This window comes from Hylaeus anthracinus, unplaced genomic scaffold, assembly GCF_026225885.1.
Source record: "Hylaeus anthracinus isolate JK02 unplaced genomic scaffold, UHH_iyHylAnth1.0_haploid 12002, whole genome shotgun sequence".
Taxonomy (NCBI): Eukaryota; Metazoa; Arthropoda; class Insecta; order Hymenoptera; family Colletidae; genus Hylaeus; species Hylaeus anthracinus.
Window position 1 is genome coordinate 2,534,998 of NW_026534349.1, and position 27,127 is coordinate 2,562,124.

Genomic DNA, 27,127 nt, shown 5'->3' on the forward strand with positions numbered 1-27,127 from the left:
AACCACCCCATTCAAGGACCTCCAACATTTTTGGGACACCCTGTACATGTATTACAATATGGTCTAAAAGTAATGTTAATATAATTTTAATACAATTTAAATTTGACTCATTTGTAGTTTCTTCAATTTCCGCTAAGGAGAAAAAACGGTCGTGATCGAAGTTTAATGTTAATGTTTAATGTAATGTAATTTCTCTGTTGGTGATTTATCGCGCCATCCCTAAGTAGCACGCGTAGCTACTGCCGAAACAAAATATCCAAGGAATCTCAACCTAACCTCGATCCGTGTTTAAGATACACCGAGTGTATTACGGTAGTTACATTAAAGGAGCAGCTTGCAATTAGTGTAAAGGTTGCGGGTATTTACGATCGTGAATAGCGTAATTAGCGAAACGAAGCCACCGTTTCGACCTTGGTCGGAAGGAGCTCGTCAGAAGTACTTATTTTTCGAATCGCATCGAAATGAAACACCAAGTACAATCGTTGAAATAACGATTATAAGACGTCCACGTGAATTACGTCTACGTCTCCTTCGAGCGCGTATTTAATATCGTGTTTATGATTCCATACGTGCGCCAGTAACTTCTCGTACGGACGAGAATTTTAATCGCTAGCTCGAGCACGATTGATAAGAACGCGAACCGATACAATGACTGCAATATGCTCCCGTCGATTAGTCACGATAAACTCCAGTCGCGGAAACCATCGGCGAAAATTCTCTGCCTCTTGTTATTCCCTGGCGAACAACAAAAAAGCTAAAGAACTTCTTCGATTCGCCCACTTTTATCCGCTCTGAATGGTAGAAAATATTTTCACCGCGAAAACATAATTAAGGATACATTCCAGGAAATTTATTTTCTACGCTCGAGCGTGTATAAAAGTATATATATATATATATACATAGATACATTTAAAAACCGTTTGGAATTTTTAGGATATTCGAGTTGCAAGAGCCTAGATAAAAAGTCTATTCTAAAAGAGTTCTCTGTAATTAATAATGTCAACGAAAATTCGAAAAATTTGCTAGCTCGGTCACCATCCAAAATTTTATCCTTTTGGTACTGCTCGCTTCTCGAGACAAGCGATTCTGCGTTCGAAATATCGCGAGACCGATTCGACTCTGTGAAAAGTGTGGAAAAAAAGAAATTGATAAATGCGTGCGAGCATGCTCGGATGTCCTTCGACTTTTTGGATGGATTCCCAGATCAACAGGTTTCGTGGCACCGAAATTTGTCTGCGACGTAGTTCAACATTAAAACGGTAACGCGTTCGAGGTTATTTGTTTCCCGTTAACATCGACAACAATAATAATACGCCCGTGTTAAATGGAGTTACGTATGTTCTTGTCACGATAACGCGACAAGCGTTAGCCTGCGATTTATTAGAATATTTTAGGACGGAATATTAGGAACGAATATTAGGACAATTTTTAAATTGTTCTCGATAACATTATGTATATACATACGTAATATATACATGCGTGTATATATATACACATACGTACACGTATAACATTATGTATAACATTATGTATATGGTTCTGTGATCACGTTGAGACGTGTAAGTGATTTTTAATACATTCGTATTTAATGAAATCCTTCGATTAATCGTTTTAACCTTTTTCTGTTTCAGGTAAGTCTTCACGATTCAAGTGACGCCCGGAAGTACTTAATTAATCGACCCCATTATACTAGGTGCGCCTCTATCGTTACTTAATTCGTTTTCGTACAAGATGCCGTATTTCCCCCAATTTTTTAACCAACACCACGATATTTCTAATTAATACTTCCAACTTTGAAAAAGAATGTTTGATATTAAAGAATTTATCGAGCAGAAGAAATAGGGGGGAAATGGTCGCACCTTCTGTACGCGTACAGTATACGCTGTATAATAATAACGTTCTTGTACAACAAAGTATTCAAAGTATGCCGTCCAGCCAGTCACGATACGTGACTTCATTAGTGGATGTCGAGGAGAAAATATTTTCGTACGAGAGCCTTATTGAAAGCACACGTTCCCTATGCATGCGAATCGCAACGGTACCGTTTACACTTCTCCCTAGATTGATTAGACGTGGAGATTAATACTGCGACTTTTAGATTCAATGTTGGATCCCGAGTCCCGAGATTAAGGACGCGACACTTCTTTATAGAGACTTTATTAAATTGTATTACGAGGACCAGAAAGTAATGTCGTTTCTTTTACATTAAATTCAAACAAATAAATTCATGTTTTTATTTTTAATCAATCATGTATACGGTTCTCATAATCAATAACCTTCTGGCATCTAGCGTGCAAATTTTCAATACCTGATCGATAAAAATTGATTGGTACACGGTGAGCTGGTAAATAATAAACAAGTACTTGCATTCGCATAAACGACATTACTTTATGGTCCCCCTAACAGCAAGTACACGCGTAGGTACGAACTACCAGAATCCGAGCTCGTGGCCAAAATGCAAGCAGTTTATGTAGGTTAAGATAACAGATTTCTAGCGCAATAGTCGGCAACGGTCAAAGTGGAAGGATGAGTAAGCGGGTAGAGGAGGCTAGAACGGATAGAATTCGAAAGCTATGAGTAAGATGTTTTTGTGAGGACGATTCTAACGTGATATCTGCGTTGGTTATCAGTTGGTCGTGCAACATCAATAAATGATCGAATACAAAGCCACGTAACGTCTACGTCTAACAAATACGGGCCCGATCTTCCCGTATCATGCCCTCGTGCATTTCGTTCCTTACTTGAAACACGGTACGCTCAATCAGAAGGTAAACGCGTCGTGTGTCGTGCACTGGCTTGCCTCGAGGTCGACCTTGCTGGTACAACGATCTGAAAGTAATTAATTGTGTTCTTCGGCGCGAATTCCCGCTTAGTATTCCGCGGTACGTTCGACTTCGATCAAATTCTCCTCGATAAACAACGCTGCGGAAACAGCGGAATTTTCGGAAACAGTCGAAATATTAGTCTTCGTAGTAATCGATTATGGAAGATGAGTTTCCGTCACGAGCACCTACCGTAACAATCATATCCGTGTACTATACTCTCTGTGTGTAAACATGTCGCCGAACCGATAAATACCGACTGTTAATAAGAAGGAAAGCAAGCGGGACTGACGAGAAGCAATTCGTGACATTGGGAGTGTTTATAAACACATACTCGAGACAGACATTTACAGTACGGTTCGTTACGACGAACTTCGATGCCCCCATTCGTACCATCTATTACCTAATGCCCTGTCGACTGAAAGTATAATTCTCGTTGAATAATAACTCATCCAAGTAACGTTCGATCGTTGAAGGTCTAGCCTACTGTTTTTATCTATTGTACGTTATACTACATTTACTCATTGTGTATATATCCTCGAGAGTGTAACGTTCAAAACATATTACTCAACGCGGTGCGCTTTCTAGTTCGAAGTTCGCGCGCAGATACAGTGAGTGTAAGTTAAGAAACTGCAATTTTACAGAAAGGTTTTTTGGGAAATTGATCGGTGTACGAATACATTCTACACCCACTGTACATTTCTGTCGACCGATTTGTTTTTTGACTCCGTAACAGCGTGGCGATAGAATCAGAGAATATGATAGATTTAGTTTGGTTTTGGGAATTACTAGCAATGTACTTCAAGGCTAGAAGAAGAGCGTATGTTTCGGCCGAGATGAACAATGTTGAAAGCTGTTTAGACTGTGTTCGGAACATTGATTTTGGGGATTAGACATCTTTTTTTTGCGCGAGGGATAACGCATCATTGGTCGCTGGTTACGTCTCCGCGAAATACGAAAGCAACACCGGCCGGTGTCACGGTGTTACACGAGTGCGTGGTGTACGTATCTTCTCAAGGTGAAGAAATAGAATGTCCAGTATGCGCCGGCAAAGAGGAACTCTTTCGCGGAGGGATGAGCGAGCCTGACAACTGGTTCCCTCTTACCTGTTCTCCCTTCCCCGCTCTTCGTCCCTCTTCTGCCACTTTTCTTTTCCCGTCCCCTCTTCAGCCATTAAGGCCGGGCGCGCATGCGCGTCCACGCGCTTCCGTTGATGCTCAGCGATGGGACCGATCTAATTTGTCCTTCCGGAAAAATGTCGAATAATGGAATTATTAGATAAAGCGGGCGCGCGCGCGTGCGTGCGTGCGTGTGTGTGTATGTGTGTGTGTACAGTGCATCGCAAATACTCTTGATTATAAACATTAACGCGATCCGCGTAGAGCGAGTCAGCGTTGATCGAGGTTAGTTTTCCAGCATTTTCAGTGTCATACTTTGAGCATAATAATCACTGTACTAGCACCTTATATACACCTTGTATAGCATCTCATTCTACCTCATTCTCATTCATTATTTGATTATATACATACCGGGCGTAGAAGTTAATTCCGCGTCTTTACGTTTACATAATTATTAATAACTCCAGCTTGAACGGAATTAGAAAGGCAGAGAATTAATTTCTCCGCCTAATACATACAGGGTGTCCCAAAAATGTTGTAACACGTTGAAAGGGGTGGTTCGGGGGGGGTGATTTGAAACAACTTTTTCCTTAGCGAAAATGTTGTCCGAGGCTTCGTTGAGAAGATATTAACGGAAAACACTGACCAATCAGAGCGCGCGTATACCGGTGGAACGTACGCTTACGCGCTAGGCGGCCGCGCTCATTCGCTACCGCGGCCGCTCCAACGGTATACGCGCGCTCTGATTGGTCAGTGTTTTCCGTTAATATCTCCTCAACGAAGCCTCGGACAATTTCGCTAAGGAAAAAGTTGGTTCAAATCACCTCCCGAATCACCCCTTTCAAGGTGTTACAACATTGTTGGCACACCCTGTATATCGATTCGCGTATCAGAAATGTTCCGTCCTCTATTATTTCCGATAATCGATGTTCCACTGTAACGGCTTTCTCGCCGTCTACGGGTAGAGCGTTTGAGGTAATTGACAGAAACATTATCTGATGTTTGCGCGAGAAATCCAGGCTTTCTTCTCGGTGTCGTGAATGCACGCGAGAGCGTCGGTTCCATCGCTAACACATGCACGCCAGCGCCGCGTGAAACAGCCAGTGGCGTATCGGAGGAAACACCGATGCCAGATCTCGAGCGCGTTTTTGATCTTTCGTTCCTCCCCGTTTCCCCCCCCCCCCCCCCCTCGTGGAACCAGCGTCTACTTTTTCGACGATTCGAACGTCGCGTCTGTCACAGTCGAAAACGTTAAACTTGCACACTTTACACCATTCGAATGAATATTACCCTTTTCTAACATAATCTCGATTCAGTTGAACCTCATTCATCTATAAATCTTCTCGTGAAATATTTCTCTCCACGATTCAAACTCTCCTTTCAATTGTAATCTTTCGTTTGGCGCATCGGTGAAAATTGCAATTTTCAAACAAATTATCCTACAACCGAGTTAATGGCCGAAGTTGTCGAAACTCGGAGTATCGAGAGACCGAGAATTAATTTGTAGACGGAGTCAAAGCGGGTCCCCGCAGATTACGAACCAGGACACTGCGCCACTGCGTGAGAGTAGTTCGAGTACCTGTACGGTCTATATCTGTTACCATGTTCACTGACTGCATGTATCTTGGCCGTGAAGTAGTAAACGGGATTAAACCGAGTTGCAGTGCTAACGCACGGTGAACTTTATCTGCTCGCTTCATCGATTCGGCTCTATGCTCGCATGCGAGAATTTTAGCGCCGTAACGGTGCTTTTCGAAGTTAGCTGTCGCATTTCGTATCCAATAACCTCTACTCGTATCGGTAAAATTTATCGATGATAACTATTGCGTATCGACCAGGGTCCTTTCGAGCCATCGGTAACGCGTTACCGACCGGTAGCGGTTGGATGTGTAATTAAATTCGATAATATCTTTTGTTTTGTAACGGTAACATTATATGTATAATATTTATTTTATCTATTAGACACGTTCTCAGATTAATATACATAATACATGTACATAATACATATACATAATTAATGTACATAATAATATTTCGTAATTAGTGTAACGATGAAAGGATAGGTGCTATGTCGGTAATAGACGGCAAAGTATTGGTTCTCCTGGTAAATACTGATTGATAGGCTCGCAGTCGGTAAGGCGTTAAAAACAAACTCGTAAGCAACGTACCTGGACAAACAAGTTCGCATCTTTGCAAGCAAATTTTTATTTGAAAATGTATCTACATTAATCCAGTTCATATATAAATTCTTTTTAACTAAAAATGTCTGAAATTCCGAAAGGAGCAAGAGTTCGCCGGTGCACTAACCGAACGGGAATAAAGGGTGAAGGCATACAGGGATCCGTATAATTCTTTCTTGTAATCGGAGAGGCGTAACAGCCCGAGGTCACCGATAAATGATAACGGTGGGGGCTCCTTATCGAGTCGTTCAGCATACGTGAAACTACGGTCGGACTCTCGTAATCGCTTTCTAAAATAGCGTTTCACCTTATTATTCTTTCTTCGCTGCGGCGTTTTATCGACCCATCAACGTTTTCAATTCCCGGCAACTGAGTTACGAGATTAAATAAACCGTTAAGGTGACACACGATGTGTAAATTAATAGAAATTCTTTAGTCGTATCGCGGACCGAGCAAAATGCGTTACAGATTTACAATAGACGGAACGTTTGGAAGTTATAAAAATGAAACGAAGCTCGTAGAAGGTAGCGGGTAACGTCCACCGATTATGTAAGGATAACTGGCGTGATTATTGATATAGGACTCGTAAGTAATTAGAACTCGAAGATTAATCGACTGTTCTCGGAAGCGGTGAACCGGAAACTGGTTAGCGATAATAAATCACCGCGACAGAAATATCCGTATTAATTTCCCGTGAAGTACGTTGGTTGTTCTTCTGTTATCGCCGATTCTACTTGTCCGTTTTACCTTATCTATCCATCGTTCGGCGATTCGTGCATTTTCGAACAATTCGTCCAGAATGATTTAAACAGCCCCGAAGAACTATTGATTCCGAGTGGTTGCAACACGAGATACTTTGTAAGATAATCCTGGCTGACTAGCGCGTATCGATATGCCTTACATGTTAGCAATGTATCGGTAGTGTCTAATGATGCCTTGTCATTTGAAATACCTGCCGGTATCCAGTTTTCCAATCAGTGGTTTTGTTCCTGGTAATATCGTATTTCTTCGCACGAACACGTTACCATACCGTTTCGCGAGTTCTTTTACCCTTTTTGGACAGCCTCGAAACATGCTGCAAACTGCTTCCTCTCGGCGCTGTCTCGGGGATGCGCAAAATCCGTGCAAAACGTATCCGTTCCATCTCGCGAGATAGGGATTTGGACGCCGCTTTCTTTTATGTTAATACATCCCAAAGGAGAAGCCAACTGGGATCAGGATGCTTCGCATACCTAGTCGGGCTAAACAGCATCGGCTGTACGCGATCTCGTACTAGTGTTACGCTCTATTAGCGAGCGAACTCGCGTTACAAATACGACAACGTTTCTTCGTTTTGCTAAAACATGGCTCGACCGGAGATCCTCGTTATCCCGGATCGTGGAACGGTGTTTTCTCTCAGATGCATCAACCTAAAAAAAATGATACATACATTTTGCCATCGGTGTTGCCGAGGTACGTGTTTCGTGTCTACGTTCACGGTGCAACTCGGTGATACTTAGAAAACGCATGCGCGATCAGAATTGGGAGCTGAAAAACGCCTGGAGTTTCGCGTCTGCATCAGAGCACTCCGCGGATAATCCATAGCGAACGGGAAAGAAAGAATGGCTGAAACCATAGAGATGTTATATCTCTATGGCTGAAAGCTAAGGCCCGTATTCACAGTCGCGACTTAAGCATTGTCTTAAGGGTGCGCAGCACCCAGAGCGAAACTCCGAGTTGACTTCAGCGACAGTCGCGGAAAAAGTAGGAAACTTCGGGACAAGGATAGAGAGGGCGATACAAAAATTGTAGGAGAGACGAGGACAGGGCGATTAGGCTAAAACTCGTAGTCTCGAAAGATAGGGGTGGGGGATCGAAGAGACGGCATCGGCTCGGGGAACAATAAAGGATCAACGTCGCAGAACTCGACGGAACGATAACGAGACGAACGATTTGCCCGTAGATGCCGCCGGTTCAATTGAACGGCATGCAGACAACGTGGCCGTTGGTCACTGCGAAATGGAGAACGACGTGTGAAATGGGTATCGTGATGTACCGACCGGATGCCACTTCCTGCTTACCACGTCTGCGCATCATTGTAACATGCACCGTACCTAGTGATGGGAATAAGACGATTCGAAGCCTCCACGAGCTCGACCTAGATCGTTTCGAACCGTAAGCTCTCGAGCCTTTGGAATTTTTAACGAACCTTCGACGCCGTTGGACGACCAGCCGGCGTCGGCCATGAGTCACCGACTTGCTCGACCGATAACTTCTCTCTAGCACTCGTTTACCAACAGTGCTATGCGTTACTCGATACTCGATATTTTCACATCCAAATTTCTGCTTACCGGGCTCGTAACTAGAGACCGAAACGTCATCCAAGGTCGATAAGTCTATAGAACCGTAGAAGGATGAACTGATCCGCGTTTAAATATATTCGTACCGATAAGCGCCCACCTTGGGCAGCGTTTGTTCCATTTAAAAACACCAATATCCTGTTGAAAAAATAGTAACCACCGACTAGTACAGGAAGTAGCAGGGTCGACACGCGAGTATGTTGACAACCAGGTTTCCGATGGAATTGATCCATTACCACACCCTCTCTTCGACACGGCTCAACTTACCGGAGAGTATGCAAATGAATGAAATCGTGTTTCGATTGTCCCGTTAAAAACCGGCACGAAAAACGAGACTTTCCTCTACCGACGGAGCGTTCTTATCTGCTCGCGATCTTCGTTAATAAGAAGGGAAGAACGAATGGAAAGAATGAGATCGGTAAGTAGTGCAGGAAGCGACAACGTTCGAGTTTCGTGATAAGCGTTTTACCATCATGACTTCGGTCGGTATCCACCGACTATCGGCTTCTCTCTCTTTCTCTCCTTTTTTTCTTCTCTCCCCCTCTCTGTCCGCGTGTCTCTCTCGATCCATTGGAAACGGTAAACCGTGTTATCACAACTATGCCAAAAATGCAAATCGACGAGAGAGGCCTTTCTAAAGGAGCGTGGAATGTAACGCTTGAAAGTCCTGGAAAGGCTAGTCCTGCGGTTACGACAGATGCAGGCAGTGGCGTCACTAGGGACGTGCGCGGGGTGGGGACCGAACAGAACGACGTTATCCGAAGGGATGCCACCAAACATTTTATCATTAATATTTTTATTTTTTTAAATATATTAGGGGGACCAGGAAGTAATGTCGCTTCTGCGAATGTCAATACTTGTTTATTATTTATTAGCTCACTGCGCACCAATTGATTTGTATCGATCAGGTATTGAAAATTTGCACATTAAATGACGAAATATTCTTGATGACAAGGACGATTATGTAATTGATTGGAAATAGAAACATATAAATTTATTTGTTTGAATTTAAAGTAAAAGAAACTACATTACTTTCTGCCCCCCCCCCCCCCCAAATATATTTGCTACATAGTTAGTCGAAATTTTATCGTTTTCTTACCAAATTTTCACTTCGATTAGCCGAACTACATAACATAATATAAATGTATTAGGTGCACCATTCAATTTCGATTAGTAGAAAAAACATTGCCGAGAATTCGGTATGGTACGGAAGAGAGTTCGCGTAGGTAACACCATGAGTTACCACACTGGGTAACTGTAATCCTAGTAACGCCACTGAATGCAGGCGGTCGGCTGAGAAAAGTCCTTTCGTGATTGCGACGGGGAAGCAATCGTGCGGATTTATTTTTGGCGCTTGCCTGGCAATCAACCGCTCCATACAAAATCCTTCCAGCGAACCTTTGATTATTTTGACGAGAAAATCGTTTCCCTGATGACGCTACGGATCCCTTCTCGCGCCACATTTTATAGAAGGAACGCGTTTCTGTACGACTCCATCGCTACGCCATCCGAAAGCTTTGCGACTTTTCTGTTTGACGTATTTCGATTAATGACTCGGCGGTGTTTTGTTATTGGTGTAAGTGCGCGTACAGGGTCCCACTTTTAAATCGTTTCACTAGTAAAAATGAAAACAGTATATCTAAATTTAATTTACAGATAGTCCGTGAATCGGTTACGCAAAAATATGAAATTTAAAGGAAACCGTAACGGACTTTCACTTGTTGTTATTACGGTGCAGGGTGAGAATAGGTCAAAGACATTTATCTAATCTGTTTACGCGAGCTATATTTGCTACTCGCGATTGCTGAATATGATCCATGTAACTTCTACTAATTATTTATCGTTAAAATTCTATTTCAAAATGTCGATCGTTCTCGTCAATGAAAAACTGGCGTCGTTGAAAAATTGAATTTATCTGACGTCGATTTACGACAGGTTATAAATAGCAAATTAGAAAACGACTCGTCATTTCGAAGATTACGCGACTCTCTGGAGGGTAATCTACCGACCTTGTACATTACGAAAAAATGAATGCGCCCCAAATGAATCTGTCAGATTATCGTCGAGCTTTTGACAAACCTTTTTTAGAAGTAATTTCATTATCTTATCGTTGCACCCGTAATCGTAATAATCGTTCATATGTATGTGTATCGCGAGAACGAAACGCGAGTTTTAAGATAGTGGTAGAAGAGCCAAAGTATGCAATAAAAATTGTACATCGTGGCAAGGATTCGCTTCGCGTATAGTCGCCGCGCAAACAGACCTTCGAGTTTACATATTTTTGTTAAACGCCACGAACAACATTTCAGTTACTATGCGTTCGAACCCGTGCACCGCAATTAAGGCCTATTTGCATCTATCTATGAGCAAATTTATCTGGCAACAGACCAACCGATTGTGCTTGCTGCTGCCACGAACTTACGCGAGTCGCTGTAATGCGTTTGCTAAAGACATTAACTGACACGAATTCGCTGTGCAAATGGCTTTAATTAGGAAGGTAAGCGTGGACCGTTACCAGACCCTACACGTATATTTCCACGCGGGATTATTTAGGGACGTGATACAATAATTCCAGAGTATATTCGACATTCGTATCGTACATTTTCTTATCGGAATTTTTTAAATAAACGAACAGTTCGTCGTCGATGTTCTCGAGGCGTATCTACAAATCGAACAAAGTGTCACTCGGTTACTCATCGCGAGTATGTGCGAATATGTGCGACGTCTTGATGCGTTGCGTTGCGAAATATTGTACTTCGCGTGACTGCACTTTCAATTAAGATTATTGCATTCTGTGCTCTCGTCGTATATTTAGAGTGCCTGATTAATGGTACCTAAAACAATTTACGTACAATATCGTGACTGTGGTGGAACTTGACGCGATAGATATATGTAATTACCTCTGTTTCGGTAGTAACGAGAAGACGAGGACATCTTCGAAATTTTGCAGGTTGGAGGGGCGCGTAGATACGGATTGCAGGCAACGGGAGAACTGATTGTATTTGTTGTTATTTATTTCAGGGTACGAACGGTCCGAGACCGACGTACGTGGGTGCAAACAATGGTAACGCCGGCGGTGCCGGGGGCGGCGGCGGCGGCGGCGGCGGAGGCGGCGGCGGCGTCGGAGTGGGTCCAGCGAGCGGCGGCGGCGGCGGTGGTGGTGGTGGCGGTGGCGCCGGTGGAGGCGGGCACGGATTGAAGGGGAACACCGGCGGCGGGCCACGAGGCGGAAACCCCGTGCAGTACCGTGCGAGCGGTGCCGCCGCTTGGGGTGCAGCACCGCCCTCTCACGCGGCCGCTGCTGCGGCTGCGGCGGCGGCTGCCTATCCGCCGTACACGCGGTACCCAAGCGCAGCGGCCGCAGCTGCGGCGGCCGGCCAGATGCCCGTTGGAGCACAGCAACTGCCGCCTACGGCGAATCCTTACGCCACCGCCACCTACGCACAACACGCGTCGGTAAGTCCTCTTTTTTTTTCTTTCTTTCTTTCTTTCGATTCTCACGGGCTTCCAACATCCTCAACCCGACTGATATCCATTATCTCTGTTGAACCCTCGAATGGACATACATAGCGTATCTAGAAACCCCACCCAATGCCAAGCATTTCACACGAATACTCCTGTCAGATACTGTCTATGAAACCCTGCAGAAACGAAAGAATCTAGTATGATTATCAGACTGTGGATCTTTATGGAAAATAAAATCTTTGCAAACGTACCTACAAAATTACCTACAAAATTACCTAGAAAAAAATCAAAGTAGAAATTTACTTTTACTCTGTAAATATTGAAATATGAACTTCACTTTCAATCATTTTTTGTATTCTTCCATACTGCTTACATTTTGTAGTTTCTCGCATATTCGAGTTTCCTGTAAATGCATAAAAATCCATACTCCAATGACTATGCAATAGTATAACTTTAATACAAATATACTTAAATGAATATAAAAAATTACGATACACTTGCCCTAGGCACCGACTATTTCGTCCCTATGTAGGGACGGCACTGCTAAAATATCACTACTATTTGACCTTGAATAACCTTGCATCACGGCTCGTTGAACTTGTTCGACGAACAGTATACGATCTATGTACATATCTTATAGTAAACAATGCGAATACATCTTCTACGTTCTCTAGAATATTTATGACATATAATTCTATTGGAAACGTGCGCGCAGAGTTTCGTCAGATTTTGCGCAGCGAAAGGGTTTTTCGTGAACCGGGTGGGGCCATGACAACGCGACATGCTGTCTTCGCAACGATCTGTTCAACGTTCTTTCACCGAATCTCCCTCTTCTCGATTTCTAACGAGACTTTTGCATCGATTCTTTGAAATACATGTACGTGCCTTGCATAATCGGTACTGTGTGTACCGAGTACCCGAGTACGTAGTACCATTGTAGTTTAATAGTGTCAAACGTAAAGATTCTGAAAGGAGTAATAAAAATTTAACCCGTCCTCCTGTCATCCTCATTTTTTTTTATTTTTGATGATTATTATGCTTATCATAATATTAATTAGAACTTGTATGTATACCTTAATTTTTTTATTTTTTTTAATGCATTACAGTATGGTGGACAACGGGTGCCTACGGCCTCCTCTCCAGCTAACACTAATAGTAGTTCTAGCAGTGCTACTGGCAGTCAAAGCGGGACAATGAGCACAAGTCTTAGCAATAACGCTATACAAGGACAACAGGCAGAACAACTATCGAAAACAAATTTATATATCCGTGGCCTCAACCAAAACACAACTGACAAGGACCTCGTTAACATGTGTTCTCAGTAAGTTCCTCGTTCAACATTAAAATACCAAACTCTGGTGGTGACTCGATAGTTAACTAAACAGTATAATTGTAATTTCAATTGTGAAGTAGCAGGTTGTAAGCTTTCTACGGGATACAAAGTGTGTATCATATCTAATACATTGTGTTTTTGCAGATATGGAACTATTACTTCTACAAAGGCAATTTTGGATAAAAACACAAATAAATGTAAAGGTACTTCGTTAAACTTTATACTATATTTTTGTTTCCTAAGGTTCGAATAGTCATATATATTATACAATATATTGTACGGTACGAACATCTGTAGCAAGTGGAGATTATTTTTTTATTAATTGACATTGTACTTACGTGTTACAGGTTATGGATTTGTAGACTTTGAGTCACCAGTGGCGGCAGAGGGTGCTGTGAAAGCACTGGTCGCCAAGGGCATCCAAGCGCAGATGGCGAAAGTGGGTATCTGGTTGCTCCGTAGACTGCCCAGTGTACGTTGGTTGTGCATGCAAGTACAGTAATACCAGAGTAACAGTAAACCTTTCTTCTCTTTCTCTTACTTTTCTCCCTTTATTTCTGTCTCTTCCCCTTCTCTCTTCATCTTCTTTCTTCTTCTGTTTACGCCTTCGTTGTTTTTATTTTCTTCTCTCTTACCCTATTCTGTGTCCATCTGTGGTCCTCCTGTTTTGCATATTTTCATGTACCGTTTACATTCCTCTCGATACATAACTTTTAAATGCCATTAATTTGAGAAAAATTCTTGTTCCAGTATTACTGTGACAAATATGTATACACAGTACTTTGATAAATAATTTACGATATAACGTTGGATAAGAAAGTACTGAAATTTTAATCACAATGTAGATGCCATGGTCGTCTTTTAAAAACCATTTGCAACTTGCAAATAGAATTAATCGTTAAGTTAATCGTAAAACAGAAATATAAAATTTTATTTGACTCGATTAGCTATATAAACAAAATCTGATTACACTGAATTATTACATTGTCATTGCAAATAATATATAATTTGTTCTCCGTGTTCCGTTACGACTTAGCTTGAACGTATAATTTCTTTAATAGAAGAAAGAATTTTATAAGAAATAGTAATAGATATTATTATAAAAAGCGTAAAGCCTTTTAAACGAACGACTAAGTTATCCGATTCCACTACAGTTATCGAAAGACAAGCATGGCATCATCTCCTTGGCATCATTGCTCTGCTCTCAGCCCCTCTAGACATGCTTAGAATTTATATCTTGACAAGAACTGTTTAGTATTTCATAATTGTTGCGTTATGTAGGAAAACTGTTTTTAGTATAGCGATATCAGATTAAAGCAAGATTACAAGTTTTGTAAAGAATATTAAAAAAAATATTGAAAGTATTTAAAGGTATCGACAAGTGAGAAAGGAACAACCTTTGATATACATGTGATAAAATAGTTATTTAAAGGAATAATTTTTAAACAAATAATGCTGCTACTAGAGGGGTGGTATCGAATACAAACTATATTTTCATTGGTAACAAAAATTATACGAAATTAATAGATATAAACATCGGTAATACTTCGAAGAAAGCAATATTTTATATTCAGTGAAAATATAGTAGCAAGCAATTATGCACGACTTAAAATAAGAAAAACAGTGTAAAAGTCCTACCTATTGGAACCTATCTCACTTGTCTGAAAATCTCTAGTATTCACCAGTTCTATCTACCATTCTGTCTTATATACTTACCAAACTATCGATGCTTGTTGCTGTATCTCGGCCACAAATTGCTGATACTGCTGTGTCAACACATTTTATAATTCATGTCCGAAAATTGCATTTATTTCAGCACTAATTCAAGCCTTTAGCAAACATCTAATGTACTCGAACGTCTGTGTCTGTATTCTAAGAAAAGAATTAGTAACTCACTGGTATAGAACAGAAATTAAAAAATTCGTTGAATATATCGTTAAGATCGATTGCTTTGAGATATGACATAAAATTTGTACATTCAATACATACGATATTCTATTACAAATATAATATAGTACGATTTGCCGAATGTTATACATTTATATTCTATCCAATGGTACGTAAACGTCAGAGAAAGATGGTTTACATTTGTATCTCGAATCGTGTTGACTTTTTTTTTTTTTACCTACATACGCACATTGTCAAAAGAAAACGTATTGGCTCTTGCCTATATTCATTGCCCCAAAAAACTAACTTGGAATGGTTCTTCTAATCTGGCCGCGGTAAAAGCACGGGGTGCCATCAGCAGCTGTGATGATGTCAGTCGCATGTGATATGATACAACTAAATGATGTACCCGTCATATTAACTGTGCTCAGGGTACATGGTACTTACTTACCAGTTAGTGGTGCTATGTGAAGATCAGGTGCTATTTTACTCCTGGGGTGTTGGTTGGCTCTGATTGACACACTTGGCTTAAATAATAAAGTTTAACCAGCACACCAAGCAAATTTGGATGTGTATTTGGGAATTTCCAAAAGTTTCGATTTCGCAGTGAATAAGCACTGTACTCGTAGAAATGAATTGCGATAAAATATTTCGTTTGCCGTTATACTTTACAATTCTTGTAAATGTACCCGTTACATGCGATGTATATGCAATGAAATATGCAAATTTTACGTAAACTCCTTTATACACATTCGCACTTGATCAAGATGTAAATCATTTTATTGAGATATAAATTCATTACGATATATTATGGTTGACCGTACATATATGTATATATATTTATATGTATACATATATGTGTACATGTGTATATAATATTTTTATAAATATATATATACATATATAATGCCATTGGCTTGGCTTATATCATAATATTTTCATTATTTATTTTTTTGTTTTAATGCATTCGCAAGATTGAAGTAAATTGTCGTAAAGTATAAGTATATTCAAGTAACTGTAGAGTTGATTGATTTTTGAGAGAAATGGTGGATCTCAAAATATGCTTGAGGATGCATAAATATTGAATTCAAGTTAGAGTTAAGTTTAATGTACATATATCTTTTCCTTTTTTTTCTCTGTGTATGAAAATTATAAGCGAAGAAAACCTAAGCATGAACACATGTATATATGTATGTGCATATATATATCTTACATACAATGTGTTTTCTGCCATATCGTGAGATAATTTTGGCTCACTTTCATTTCTGTCTCATGATGTAATTGTATATATGTGAACATGCCTGTGCTTTTTACCATGCTTGTCTCCAACAACGTGTCATATGTGATTGGAATTATATGCTTTGAATGGTTATTCTTGATATTGTCTAGTAAAAAGCGATTAGTTGGGTTGCATTACACACTCGTTATTCGTGATGTAAGCATATATTGTTAAGATAAATTTTACAGAAAATTGTAGAGAAACCAATATACGTAAATATAATTCCGAACAAAATTATTCGTGAACAAAAGCTATTTTCAGAAAATAAATGACATATTTTAATAATAGCGATACTATAAATATCATTTAACGATAGAAGGAAAGTAACGAGTTTCCTCTTCAAAATATATCTATGATTTTATTACTCTCGTTAAAAAAAGAAAAAGATGATTGCACAGGCGACATTCACTTCTTTGACTTTTCGTAGGCTCATTAATTGTTTGTTAATTCATTGTGTTCTTGAATCATGAACATGTTTTGTTAAACTGTGAATGCTATAGGCACGCATAGATCGTTGATTTTAATTAATACTTAGGTATCGCCAAGTTAAAAACAGAGTTTTATTATGAAAAACACAATGTATTTAGCGTGTGAGCATGCTTTGCACATAAATGCAGAATATACTTGAAATTGAATTTAATCACAAGCATCCGTAAAGCAAATTTGGAGAACCACCAGAATGTGGTAATGTAATGCCCTGAAGCATGATAACCTCTCAATATAAAAACAATAATCATTTTGATTCATAATCAGTCCTATTAGAAACTTATCCATTGGTATACTCAAAATTAGATGAAAATAATTGTCATAGTTTATTGGTCTCTTTAGTAGTATCTCGTAGATTTATGTAATCTTTCGGTAAAGAAATATGAATTATTTATAAAAAATTTGTAAAAAATTTGTTTTAAGCACTATGTAAATTTTAGTTTTCTAAATTTCTTGCATTATTGCATCGATATCAAGTTTAATTTTGAGTTATCATTTTAACATTCGATGTGAATTTATAACAAATACGGATTATAATTAATATGTACTCTTAAGATGTATACAAAATATGATACACTCGTAATGTTCGGTAATTCATCTTAGCAGTGATTTCGTCTGTGCACTCATAAATATTCAGGAATATATAAACATAATATATATACATACTTATACATGTATATGTATATAGATCTCAGTCAAGAATGTTAAAATGATAGATATGAAACTTTTTTGAAATTTATACATATTAATACATATATACACGTTGAGGAGTGTACTACAATAAGTTGCATAGTATTTTTACTCTCTTCTCAGCAACAGGAGCAGGACCCCACCAATTTGTATATTGCAAACCTACCACTGAGCTTCAAAGAAAATGATGTTGAAGGTTTACTCGCTCAATACGGGCAAGTCATTTCAACGCGTATATTACGCGATACTGCTGGACAAAGTAAAGGTGTTGGATTTGCAAGGTTAGCACTTGTTGTATATGTCATCGCTATTACACAAATTATTATAATTAAATAAAATTTCGAGTAATTTATACTTTTACGTTAGGATGGAGTCCAAAGAAAAATGTGAACAGATAATCCAGATGTTTAACGGAAAGGCACTACAAGGGGCTAAAGACCCTCTATTGGTGAAATTCGCCGATGGTGGTAACAAGAAAAAATCATTATACAAAAGTACAATATGGAGAGAACCGGGAGAGGTAATTGATCTTGTTACCGAAACATTAACAAAATCTCCGATATAAATGTTTAACAATCTTTACGTATATTTTTATAGAACATGACTTTGAATTACGATACAAGTGGCGTTGGTCAAAATGGGGTTGCAACTACTCACATGCTACCTGCAGCCACTTTAACACAATATAGTCGTCATTATGGCCAAGCTTTACCTGGTTACAGTGTTCCAGGAACACCTTGGGTTACTCCTTATTTGGTGCAGACCGCCCCTCCACATATGCAACAGGTCGACGTGAGTTTTTGTATAAATTTTTTGTTGTTTCCTTCTTCTTTTCTCTCGTTGCACTATATTTATCCTTATGTAGCATTTGTATACTCGAGGTGGCAGTAGTCTTTCATCGTTGTCCTGTACATATTCCATTTTCGTAATGTGTATAAATTTATAATTATTTTTTTTTTTTTTTTGTATATATACCGATGAACTAATACAGATATTCGAATTTTTAAACTTAATATAAACTTTATGTTACAGATGATGCCATCAGCTGATCCTAGCAACCCGCAGTACAGTATGATTCCTCAGCTTACTACACAAATGTCTACATTGCATCTTGGCACTGGTTCCGTAAGTATTGTAGCGTTGTTCGTTTCAATGTTGTTGCTTTTAATTATAATTTACTCTAATATTTTGTTTTACAGTACATAGCAGCAAGTCCGCATCCCTACCCTTATACTACTTACCCTCCTAGCATTATTCATACCATGCCATTGGGTGAATCTGAACAGACAAGTAACGCTGCATCCCCTGATGACTCCTATCAACAATACCAAGCTCAGCAGCCTAAGTAGGCTACGGTTTTTAGGTATAAATGAAGTTCCATCACAGTTTTACATTGCTACAGTCATACCAGGACTGTACATTAGGGCGAAAATGTTTTTAACGTACCGAGTAAATTAATACCCATCGCCGTACAGAGTGTATGTATTTCTCCATACATTGTATAATTGTGATTTTTCAGATACGATTACACCGAGGGTTATGTAAGTTAGGAGAACCACACCTGTTGATACACGAAGGATTATATTAATGAAGAATAGATGAGACTAAATACATTACATAAAGTCAGATAAGATTCTTCCTCATGATAATTGACTTGCCAGCCATCTTTTATACATTTTATCCACCAGATAAATAGGTGAAAGTAGTTAATATTTTCCAACGATTAGAGAATGAATGTTGTCATAAGAAAGGGGTACGAGTGCTCGTGTCATCTACATTGTTCGGCACCAGCACGGCTCCATACGCTGTAACGCCAACAAATCATTACGACAGTGACAAAATTGATATTCTGCGACGGACAGTTTAGTGTCAAGCTAATAGGCTTCCAGGATTAACTTTAGGTATTACATTTACTAAGGAAACGATAAGTCGAAGCTGAACGCTTGAGAGTGTGAATAAATATTTTAACAAAAACTGTAAACTATAAAAGAAACGCTGCTCAGAAATATACAAAGGAGAATTCTTCCCAAGAAATAATATAATAATATACAGAGAAAAGCACTTCCAATGCTAGAGTTGATAAAAAAAAAAATACATTCAGATTCAGTTGATTGTAAATCAGTACCTACCGGACTCGTGCCAGCTGGCTGGCCGGTGGCTGGGCTGCGAAAGAAGAGCCGTTCGGATCAGCGTTCTTTTCTCGTAAAGACGCTGAAGTAAAAGCTCTTCCTTAACAGCGCACACCACCCCATCCACAAACTGCACTCTCATCACATTATTTCTTTTTGTTTTCTTCTGTTTCGTTCAGACATTCCAAGCCAGGCACATATATTGTATGTATGTATTGCCACGCGGAGATTTTTATCTACTTTTACAAGTACAGTTCGCGTTCTCTTTTTAATCACGGACGAATATATTTTATCGGCGAAAAAAAGAAGCGAAGATTTAAATAAATAAAAAAAAAAACGAAGGAAAGCTTTATTTCTAAAGAGAAAAAAAAAACTTCAAGATATATGTAATTATTGTAACAAGAACGAAAGGAACATAGTACTTTTTAGAGGATTTATATTTATGAGTACAGTTACTACGAATCGATATCAGTTTTAATTGTACAGTGAATACAGATATTTTTTTTAGAATTGTGCCTTTTCAGACAAATCCGCTAGACAGGGATATGCTGAAAAATATTATAATATATTTTTACGTCGGTATGTAAATGCGAAACTTGAGCCAAATTTTGATCTTCTAGTTAAGAGAATATAATTGTTTTTGCGTTGTAGCCAGTTAAATATCACTGCGTTTGTTTTTTGGTTACGAATTCGAATAGATTTTGTATGTGTATAGTTGCCACTAACGGGATTGACGGGCCGAAACACCGTACGGTCCGTGCGGAGTCTAGGAACAAAAAGAAATCAAATGGCGGATCATTGTAAACCGAAATATTCACACCGCCCGAGAAAAGAGAGACAGTAGGCTTGTTACGACGGGATACGAATAGATAGAGTGTAAATTAATTTATTATATCGAACAAACGAATAACGCGTTACTAAATGAACCGAGGATAATGGGACTGGAGGAGAACGATAGGCGAGAGGATCGAAACGCGAGATAAACGAAAGGGAATTAAAGAATGAAAGAAAGAAAGAAAAAAAAAGATAAGCCGAGGATTTTCTATCTACGCGCGGTATTTTGAGAGAAACAAAAAAAAAAAGGGAACACCCTCCTCTCCTGCGTTCCTCTAAGCCCGTTTTTTTACTATATCCGGCACAGTTTTCACGTTGTCTGACTTAGATCGAGTCGAGAAAGGACGATTAGCAGAAAGCTTTCTACCAAATATTGCGAGCTTTGGGCTCGAAGTGGGCGGGCAGGTAGTTAGATAGAGTTAGAGGCGATCGTAGCTATTATTATAATATTACAATAATATGCTGTATTATTATAATTAACGATTACTATTATTGACGTCATCTAAAGTATGAAAGATTTTTACACTGTTGAGACTTGAAGTAAATAATATATTTAGTTTATTTTGGTACATCACGATTTGATGACAAGAGATAAAAGATGAAAAAAGTGGTATGAGCTATTTTTTAAGAGACCGATTATTACTCGATTTGAGTCCACGCATTAAGAGGGAGAGAAAGAAAGATGAGATGGAAGGGGGCGAAAGGGGAGAACCTATTTGCGAGTGTGTAATTGTTGCACAAGCGATTGTCACCACGACTGACAACAAAAAATCACATGTGATTAAATAGTGAATTTTGAAGAATTTTACTAATAGACTTGTACTAAATAACTAATTATTATTGTGACGACCAAACAAAGAGCAGCACTAGTGCTGACCGAGCGGAAGAACGGATGGTTTCGGCCGACATAAAACGCCAGCTTCCGCAGATACGGAGCCGCACTGGAGAGCGGGCAGAGAGAAAGAGAGACGAGAAAAAATAATTGAGAGAAACAGGAAGATCATGGATGCAAGGGATAACGTGTGCGAAAGGAACGAAGAAAGATAGCGCGGGCGAATGAAAGTGAAAGAGTGAAAGATTGATAAAGATAGTGTGCAAAGGAAGGCTGAGGAGGGTAAAAAAATGGGGAGAAGACGGAGTGCAAGTGAGACGAGCGAGCGCGTAACTATTGTATAGAACGTGAAAGAAGAAGAAGAAAAAAAACAAAACACAGCGAGAACGTTGTGTAGTTAGTGTTGACTATGAATAGACTAGGCACCATTTTGGATAGGAAGTAATCGATTAAGCGATTAAGTTTAGGTAGATAGTTAGCTGATAGTTAGGATACAACTGCCTCTCCGTGTCTAAACACATTAGGCGAGGCACCGTTCAGCCTATGCACCTCGCACCCGTCAAGACTGACTGGCTATTCATATTAATAATAAATATATATTATTCTACAACATATTATCTACTGTAATATAATAGTAAGGACTGCTTGCTGCGCACCGCGGGTCGGGTGCTTGGGCTGGCCGGGTGTGGTTTACGAAAAACCATTTGGGAACTTCGTTTTCCAAGCAATGCTGCTTTCCGTAAGCTTTCTCTAGAGTTCTAGCGTAGCCTCTTTTAGATTAGAATTCACACGTAGTCGTAGGCTGATTGTAGAAAGATGAGAATAAAAAAAAAAAACGTAGGGTGTTTTTTTAAGTAAACAAAAAAAGTAACATTTAGTCGAATATCGGCTTAAGCGAAGCGAGTCCTAGTTGACTCGATGATGTCAAGGACGCATCATCGTACTTCGACTTGTACAGTCCCTTAGGTTCACCGAGTTTTTAAGTCATTGTTTTACACTGTTAAGCGCTAGGTTTTCTTTTCTTTTTTTTTTTTTTAAGTTGTAATTACGTTTTTCCCCCCACTGTCCTTTTTCTAACTTCCACCCCTCTCCCTGTTTCTCCTACGATCTGTCCCCCCTAATCTCTCTTCGTTTCTTGATCCTGTGCTTGCTCTCTGTTGCGTTCGAATTCCTTTCGAGACGAAAACATGTAATTCTCCAAAACAATACCATACACCGTCTGCTTAATTTTTTTTGTTTCTTCTCTCCATGATATTGTTATGCGGTGTGCGACCAATGAGAACATGAAAAACAAGAGAAAAAGAGAGAAAGAGAAACGATGTCGAGGCATCCAAGGTACACAGTTCGCATCCGTACGAGGATTGATTTAAGAAAAAGAATGATTAAAAAAAAAAAAAAAATACACTAGGTTCGGATACTTTAAGATGGCGAGGCATAGCACGTAATGAAATTCTAGATTAAGGCAAGTGTGTCATAGCTAGTTAAGATAGGGACTCTTAGAAGTCGATAGGTGCTGTAATAGAAAAAAAAAACAAAGTTTAACAACGGTCAGAATTAGATTTTTCATGAAACTCGAAATAAGAACAGGGCATACGCCACTAAAAGTGCCCTTAGTTTATTTTGGATCGTTTAAAAACGCTAGTCTTTGTGTGAGATAATGTGGGGGTTAGATAGGGTCTTCTAAAAAATAAAAATGGAAAAAAAAATTGAAAAAAAGTGCAAACGAAAACAGACAACAAAAAGAGAGAGAGAGAGAGAGAGAGCGAGAGAAAGTGCGAAAGAACGTGAGAAAGTGATTACATTGCGAGAGAGCGAGAGGAAGCGCGACCGAGCATGTGGTGTGTAGGTGTATGCATAATTTATAATGCGTACTTTAAAACCATCTGCCTATTACACGACACAGACTGCAGACACACTGTTACTGTAAACTGCACACTGCGCGTGCACGCTCTTAAACGACACTCTACACTTTGTATCGGAGCGTGCACCGAACAGTTTTAGAGTTACTTACAAGTATGGTTTGGTATATTTCAAAGTGAAAGAATCAAATTCTTAATTATTATCATCCCTTATTTTTGATCAATAAACGATCTGTTTTGGGGATTTATTCGATTTCTTTTCCTTTCCTGAGTTTCGGGTAGTCCGCCACTGAGAACAACTTTTTGCATCTCTTCGCGTACAGAGAGTGAATCCCCAAACACATTTAATGTTTCACGGATTCGCCTTTGGTCTACATCTACACTATCTCGGTTGGGGTTCGATTTCGTTCGACGTATTTCCAAACTTACTTTCGTTTCTCCTCTTACGTTTTCTCTTTCTTTCTTTTCTTTTTTTTTTTCGTTTCGTTTTGTTTCCAATGTAGTAACATCCGCGAGGAAGCAACAAACGAAATGTAAAGTCTGTAAAATAAAAACTTACTCTCGTACAAAAATCAGTGACTGTATTTACACATACTCCACACTGAATATGCCTTCTGTCGAATCAACTAGCGACTATTGTATATGCCTTTTTCAAATGAAAAATAATAACGCCCCGACACGTTTTTTGGTATCCTTTAGAACTGAAAGAGAGCTTAACGAATTAAAACGAAAAGAAAAAAAAATTACACATTCTTCTTCATAGGCATCGGTTAACAAAAGGTTATACTATTGTGTATACTACTGTGTAGCAGTACAGCATGTGCAATAGACTGAACAAATATTGTCCTTTGTAAGTAATATTAAAATCATAAGCCCCCCCACATTATCCTAACGTATTGTGTAATTACATCCAGCGTCCGCCTCTATTATAACCGACGGTAGAATTGTTTTTTGCGAGACACAAGACCATGGAGATTAATCATGCCATGTTCGATTTTGGCACTCTACGGTAGAACGTAAACGAATCTTTTTCTTAGAACTTTTAACACCTTATGCTGATGCGATTTGTACTATTTTGAGTAAACGCTTTGATTTGTGCGCAAATAAAAACGATTCGAAATTCTTTCTTAACAAAAAAAAGAAAAAAAGAAAAAAAAAAGAAAAACAACCGAGGTGCTGATAATGTACGAACGATTATTACTAGATCTCCTGTTTTGTCAATTAAGTGGTGATTTTATAATGATGTAAAATACGAGGGTAAATTAAAACTGACACATTGCAACAAAAAGAAAATTCATTGAAATAAAAGTGCGAATTTTGATTTGACACAAAGAGCTTTTTTGAGGCCACGATACGATTTCTTTTACTGGAAACATGGGTTTTTGATTTTTCTAAATGTGTTTATTTGTACGAAAATAGTTGTAATTACTTTATATGCATAATTCTCGATTTGCATTCACGTTTATTTCGAGTATGGTATTGCAACTGTAAGCGCGAATCGTATGTTTCTATCATTTTACAGTGAGATACATGATTTCGTGATTAATATTGTTTTCCAACGACGATATACCGAATTCTATTTCGTTTAGATGTTTAACATTGTTTGTTTTAGATTATAATAAATATTAAAACAATAAAAATTAGCTTATTCTTATTAATTTGCACTATTTGCCAGATTTTCTTTCTCTGTTATATTTAAGAATTACAAGCTGTTAATGTATGTTTAACAAAGAACATGTTTTGACTTAAATATTCTTACAGTGTTATCGGCACCTCCAGACACCATGAATTTGGGATTCGACCAGTTACAACATAATACTTTATCCTCGTGTCCGGAAAGATCGAACAATGGTGCTTTTGGGCTGCAAAAAAAAGCACACGTTAAAAAAAAGAAGTGTACATGTAGATTTTATTGAACAACTTGATCAGAAATGATCACACCTTCTGGTATCCCAAAGTTTCATATCGTTATCATACGCTCCCGAAATAAAAAGGTTTTCATCCACGGTTGACCATCTTACGGATTGCACCCATTGCGTATGAGAACTGAATAGTGTTTTTACAAGGGTTCCCTCTAAAACGAATTAAAATTTGTTTAGAATTCGACGATTAATAATTGTGTAAAATAAATTTTAATAGAAACCTGTAGATCTTGGATCGTATAGTCTGATGTGCTTATCAGCGGACGCTGCTATAAGCACACGGGATAACGGAGAGTAATCGATGTCGAAGAAACTTTTATTGCCAGCGAGTTCGTGTTTAATCCCTCCTAATTCTGAATCCCACACTTTCATTGTATGGTCCCACGAGGACGTTATGATCTCTGTTTTATCGGACCATACTATTCCACTAATAGCTTCTTTATGACCTTTCATCGTCCTTCTGGGTACCTATACAATGCACAATGGTACAATTATTTGTTATTCATCATTTAAATAAAATTCGCTCAACTTCGGTATATACACTTACTCTTGTTTTACCATGTTCAGACTTTAATCTTTTCGAGCTAGATTCACCATCTTCGTTTTCATCTTGATTAGCTAAGAAATTCGGTAAAGGTGAAACTATTTAAAATTTTAAAATAATACTAAAATCTATTCGATACTTACACGTTGACCATATTTTGAGCATCGTATCCCAAGCTCCGGTAGCGATCAATGATTTATCATAATTAACGCTAACAGCTTCTAGTCCACGCTCGTGTCCTCTACATACGTGTATACAATCTACAGAATTTTCTGTAATATTCCAATCCCATATTATAGCTGTTTGATCTTGAGATGCACTGTAAGGTTTAAAAAGACGTGATTAGCATTTTATAGAGAATAAACTTTGTTTCCCGCGATTCTATGGTATACCTAACAAAACTAGCGGTATCGTTATTCAAGGATATCCATGCTACAGCTTTAATCGGCGATGTATGGCCAGGAATTACGAGATGATGTTTTCCTTTTGATGTCCAGATGTGCAGCGTATTGTCATAGCAGCCAGTTAATATCCTATTAATTATAATACATAGTATAATTACTAACTTCCAAAACGCTATGCTACATTTGCCTGAAATAAATAGAACGAAAAATAACCATTTCTCGCAAACTGCAACAGCAGATACCCAATCATCATGTATGAGACAGTCCTGTGGTTCTGGTGGCGGATATTTCTCGACGTATTCGACATTTATTACTTCCTCTGTGGAAGCATTCCTCTCCGCTATATGCTCGTTCAACGAAGTACGTAAAAATTGAGAAAACACCAAAAAATCAAATTCTATAGCATTCCTTATATCGGTCGATTCTAAAAATGAAAATAATAAATTCTGTTAGCGGATGTAACTTATTACAGCTTATTAATAGATAAGTAAACAGTTTCATACCTTTTAGAAGTTCATTTACGAGAGTATTTAATTCGCTTGGTACAATAGATGTGTGTACGGATAATGGGAAATCTGGAACTGCGTACCTAAAATTTGAAATACATGCTTACTATATATGCCATATTTTCATATATAATACAATGGTTTTCTATATCATACGAGGTAAGTACATTATAAAATATTATACACACAAAATAAAATAAATTAACCTCTTAGTGGATGTCATAAAAAGAAAATGAAACACTTACTGTTCTTGTTTTGTAAGAAATCGGATTTGTACTTGTGGAGTATCATTGTGTACGCTGGTGCTAGCCATCATAGATTGTTAGTAACAATACGGTAATGTTATATATAAATTGTAAATTAAAAACAACGCACGTGTACACTACATTTTAACTAAGCTCAATTGTATGAGTGCGAAAGAGAACGCAACAGCGTGCGACAAGGATAGGTTTCTGCGCCTACGAGATGGCAACTCTAGCGACACAATCTGGCAAACAG

General features: G+C 38.7%; 2 protein-coding genes across 5 annotated transcripts in view; one reads left to right on the forward strand and one right to left on the reverse strand.

The window, feature by feature from the left end:
• The window catches only part of LOC128892249 (protein alan shepard), a 27,720-nt gene extending 4,223 nt beyond the window's left edge, over positions 1-23,497 (forward strand). The window contains exons 2-11 of one of the 4 annotated variants that reach the window (XM_054152525.1): positions 11,481-11,915; positions 13,031-13,245; positions 13,402-13,460; positions 13,605-13,750; positions 17,723-17,880; positions 17,966-18,119; positions 18,197-18,385; positions 18,632-18,724; positions 18,799-18,962; positions 19,119-23,497. In XM_054152525.1, coding sequence (XP_054008500.1) covers positions 11,481-11,915; positions 13,031-13,245; positions 13,402-13,460; positions 13,605-13,750; positions 17,723-17,880; positions 17,966-18,119; positions 18,197-18,385; positions 18,632-18,724; positions 18,799-18,948 — 1,599 coding nt within the window. In that variant the 3' untranslated portion in view covers positions 18,949-18,962; positions 19,119-23,497. Of the gene's footprint in view, positions 1-11,480; positions 11,916-13,030; positions 13,246-13,401; positions 13,461-13,604; positions 13,751-17,722; positions 17,881-17,965; positions 18,120-18,196; positions 18,392-18,631; positions 18,725-18,798; positions 18,963-19,118 lie in introns of all 4 variants that reach the window. The other 3 variants (XM_054152524.1, XM_054152526.1, XM_054152527.1) reach the window with 3 other exon arrangements.
• LOC128892250 (ribosome biogenesis protein WDR12 homolog) lies at positions 20,467-27,052 on the reverse strand. The gene is made up of 9 exons (XM_054152528.1): positions 26,875-27,052; positions 26,627-26,712; positions 26,337-26,547; positions 26,112-26,252; positions 25,863-26,038; positions 25,723-25,793; positions 25,397-25,643; positions 25,195-25,327; positions 20,467-25,115 (listed from the first exon to the last, which is right to left on the reverse strand). Exons 1-9 carry the CDS (start codon positions 26,943-26,945, stop codon positions 24,977-24,979), a joined length of 1,275 nt encoding a protein of 424 aa, XP_054008503.1. The 5' UTR covers positions 26,946-27,052; the 3' UTR covers positions 20,467-24,976.
• Between the last annotated feature and the right edge of the window lie 75 nt (positions 27,053-27,127).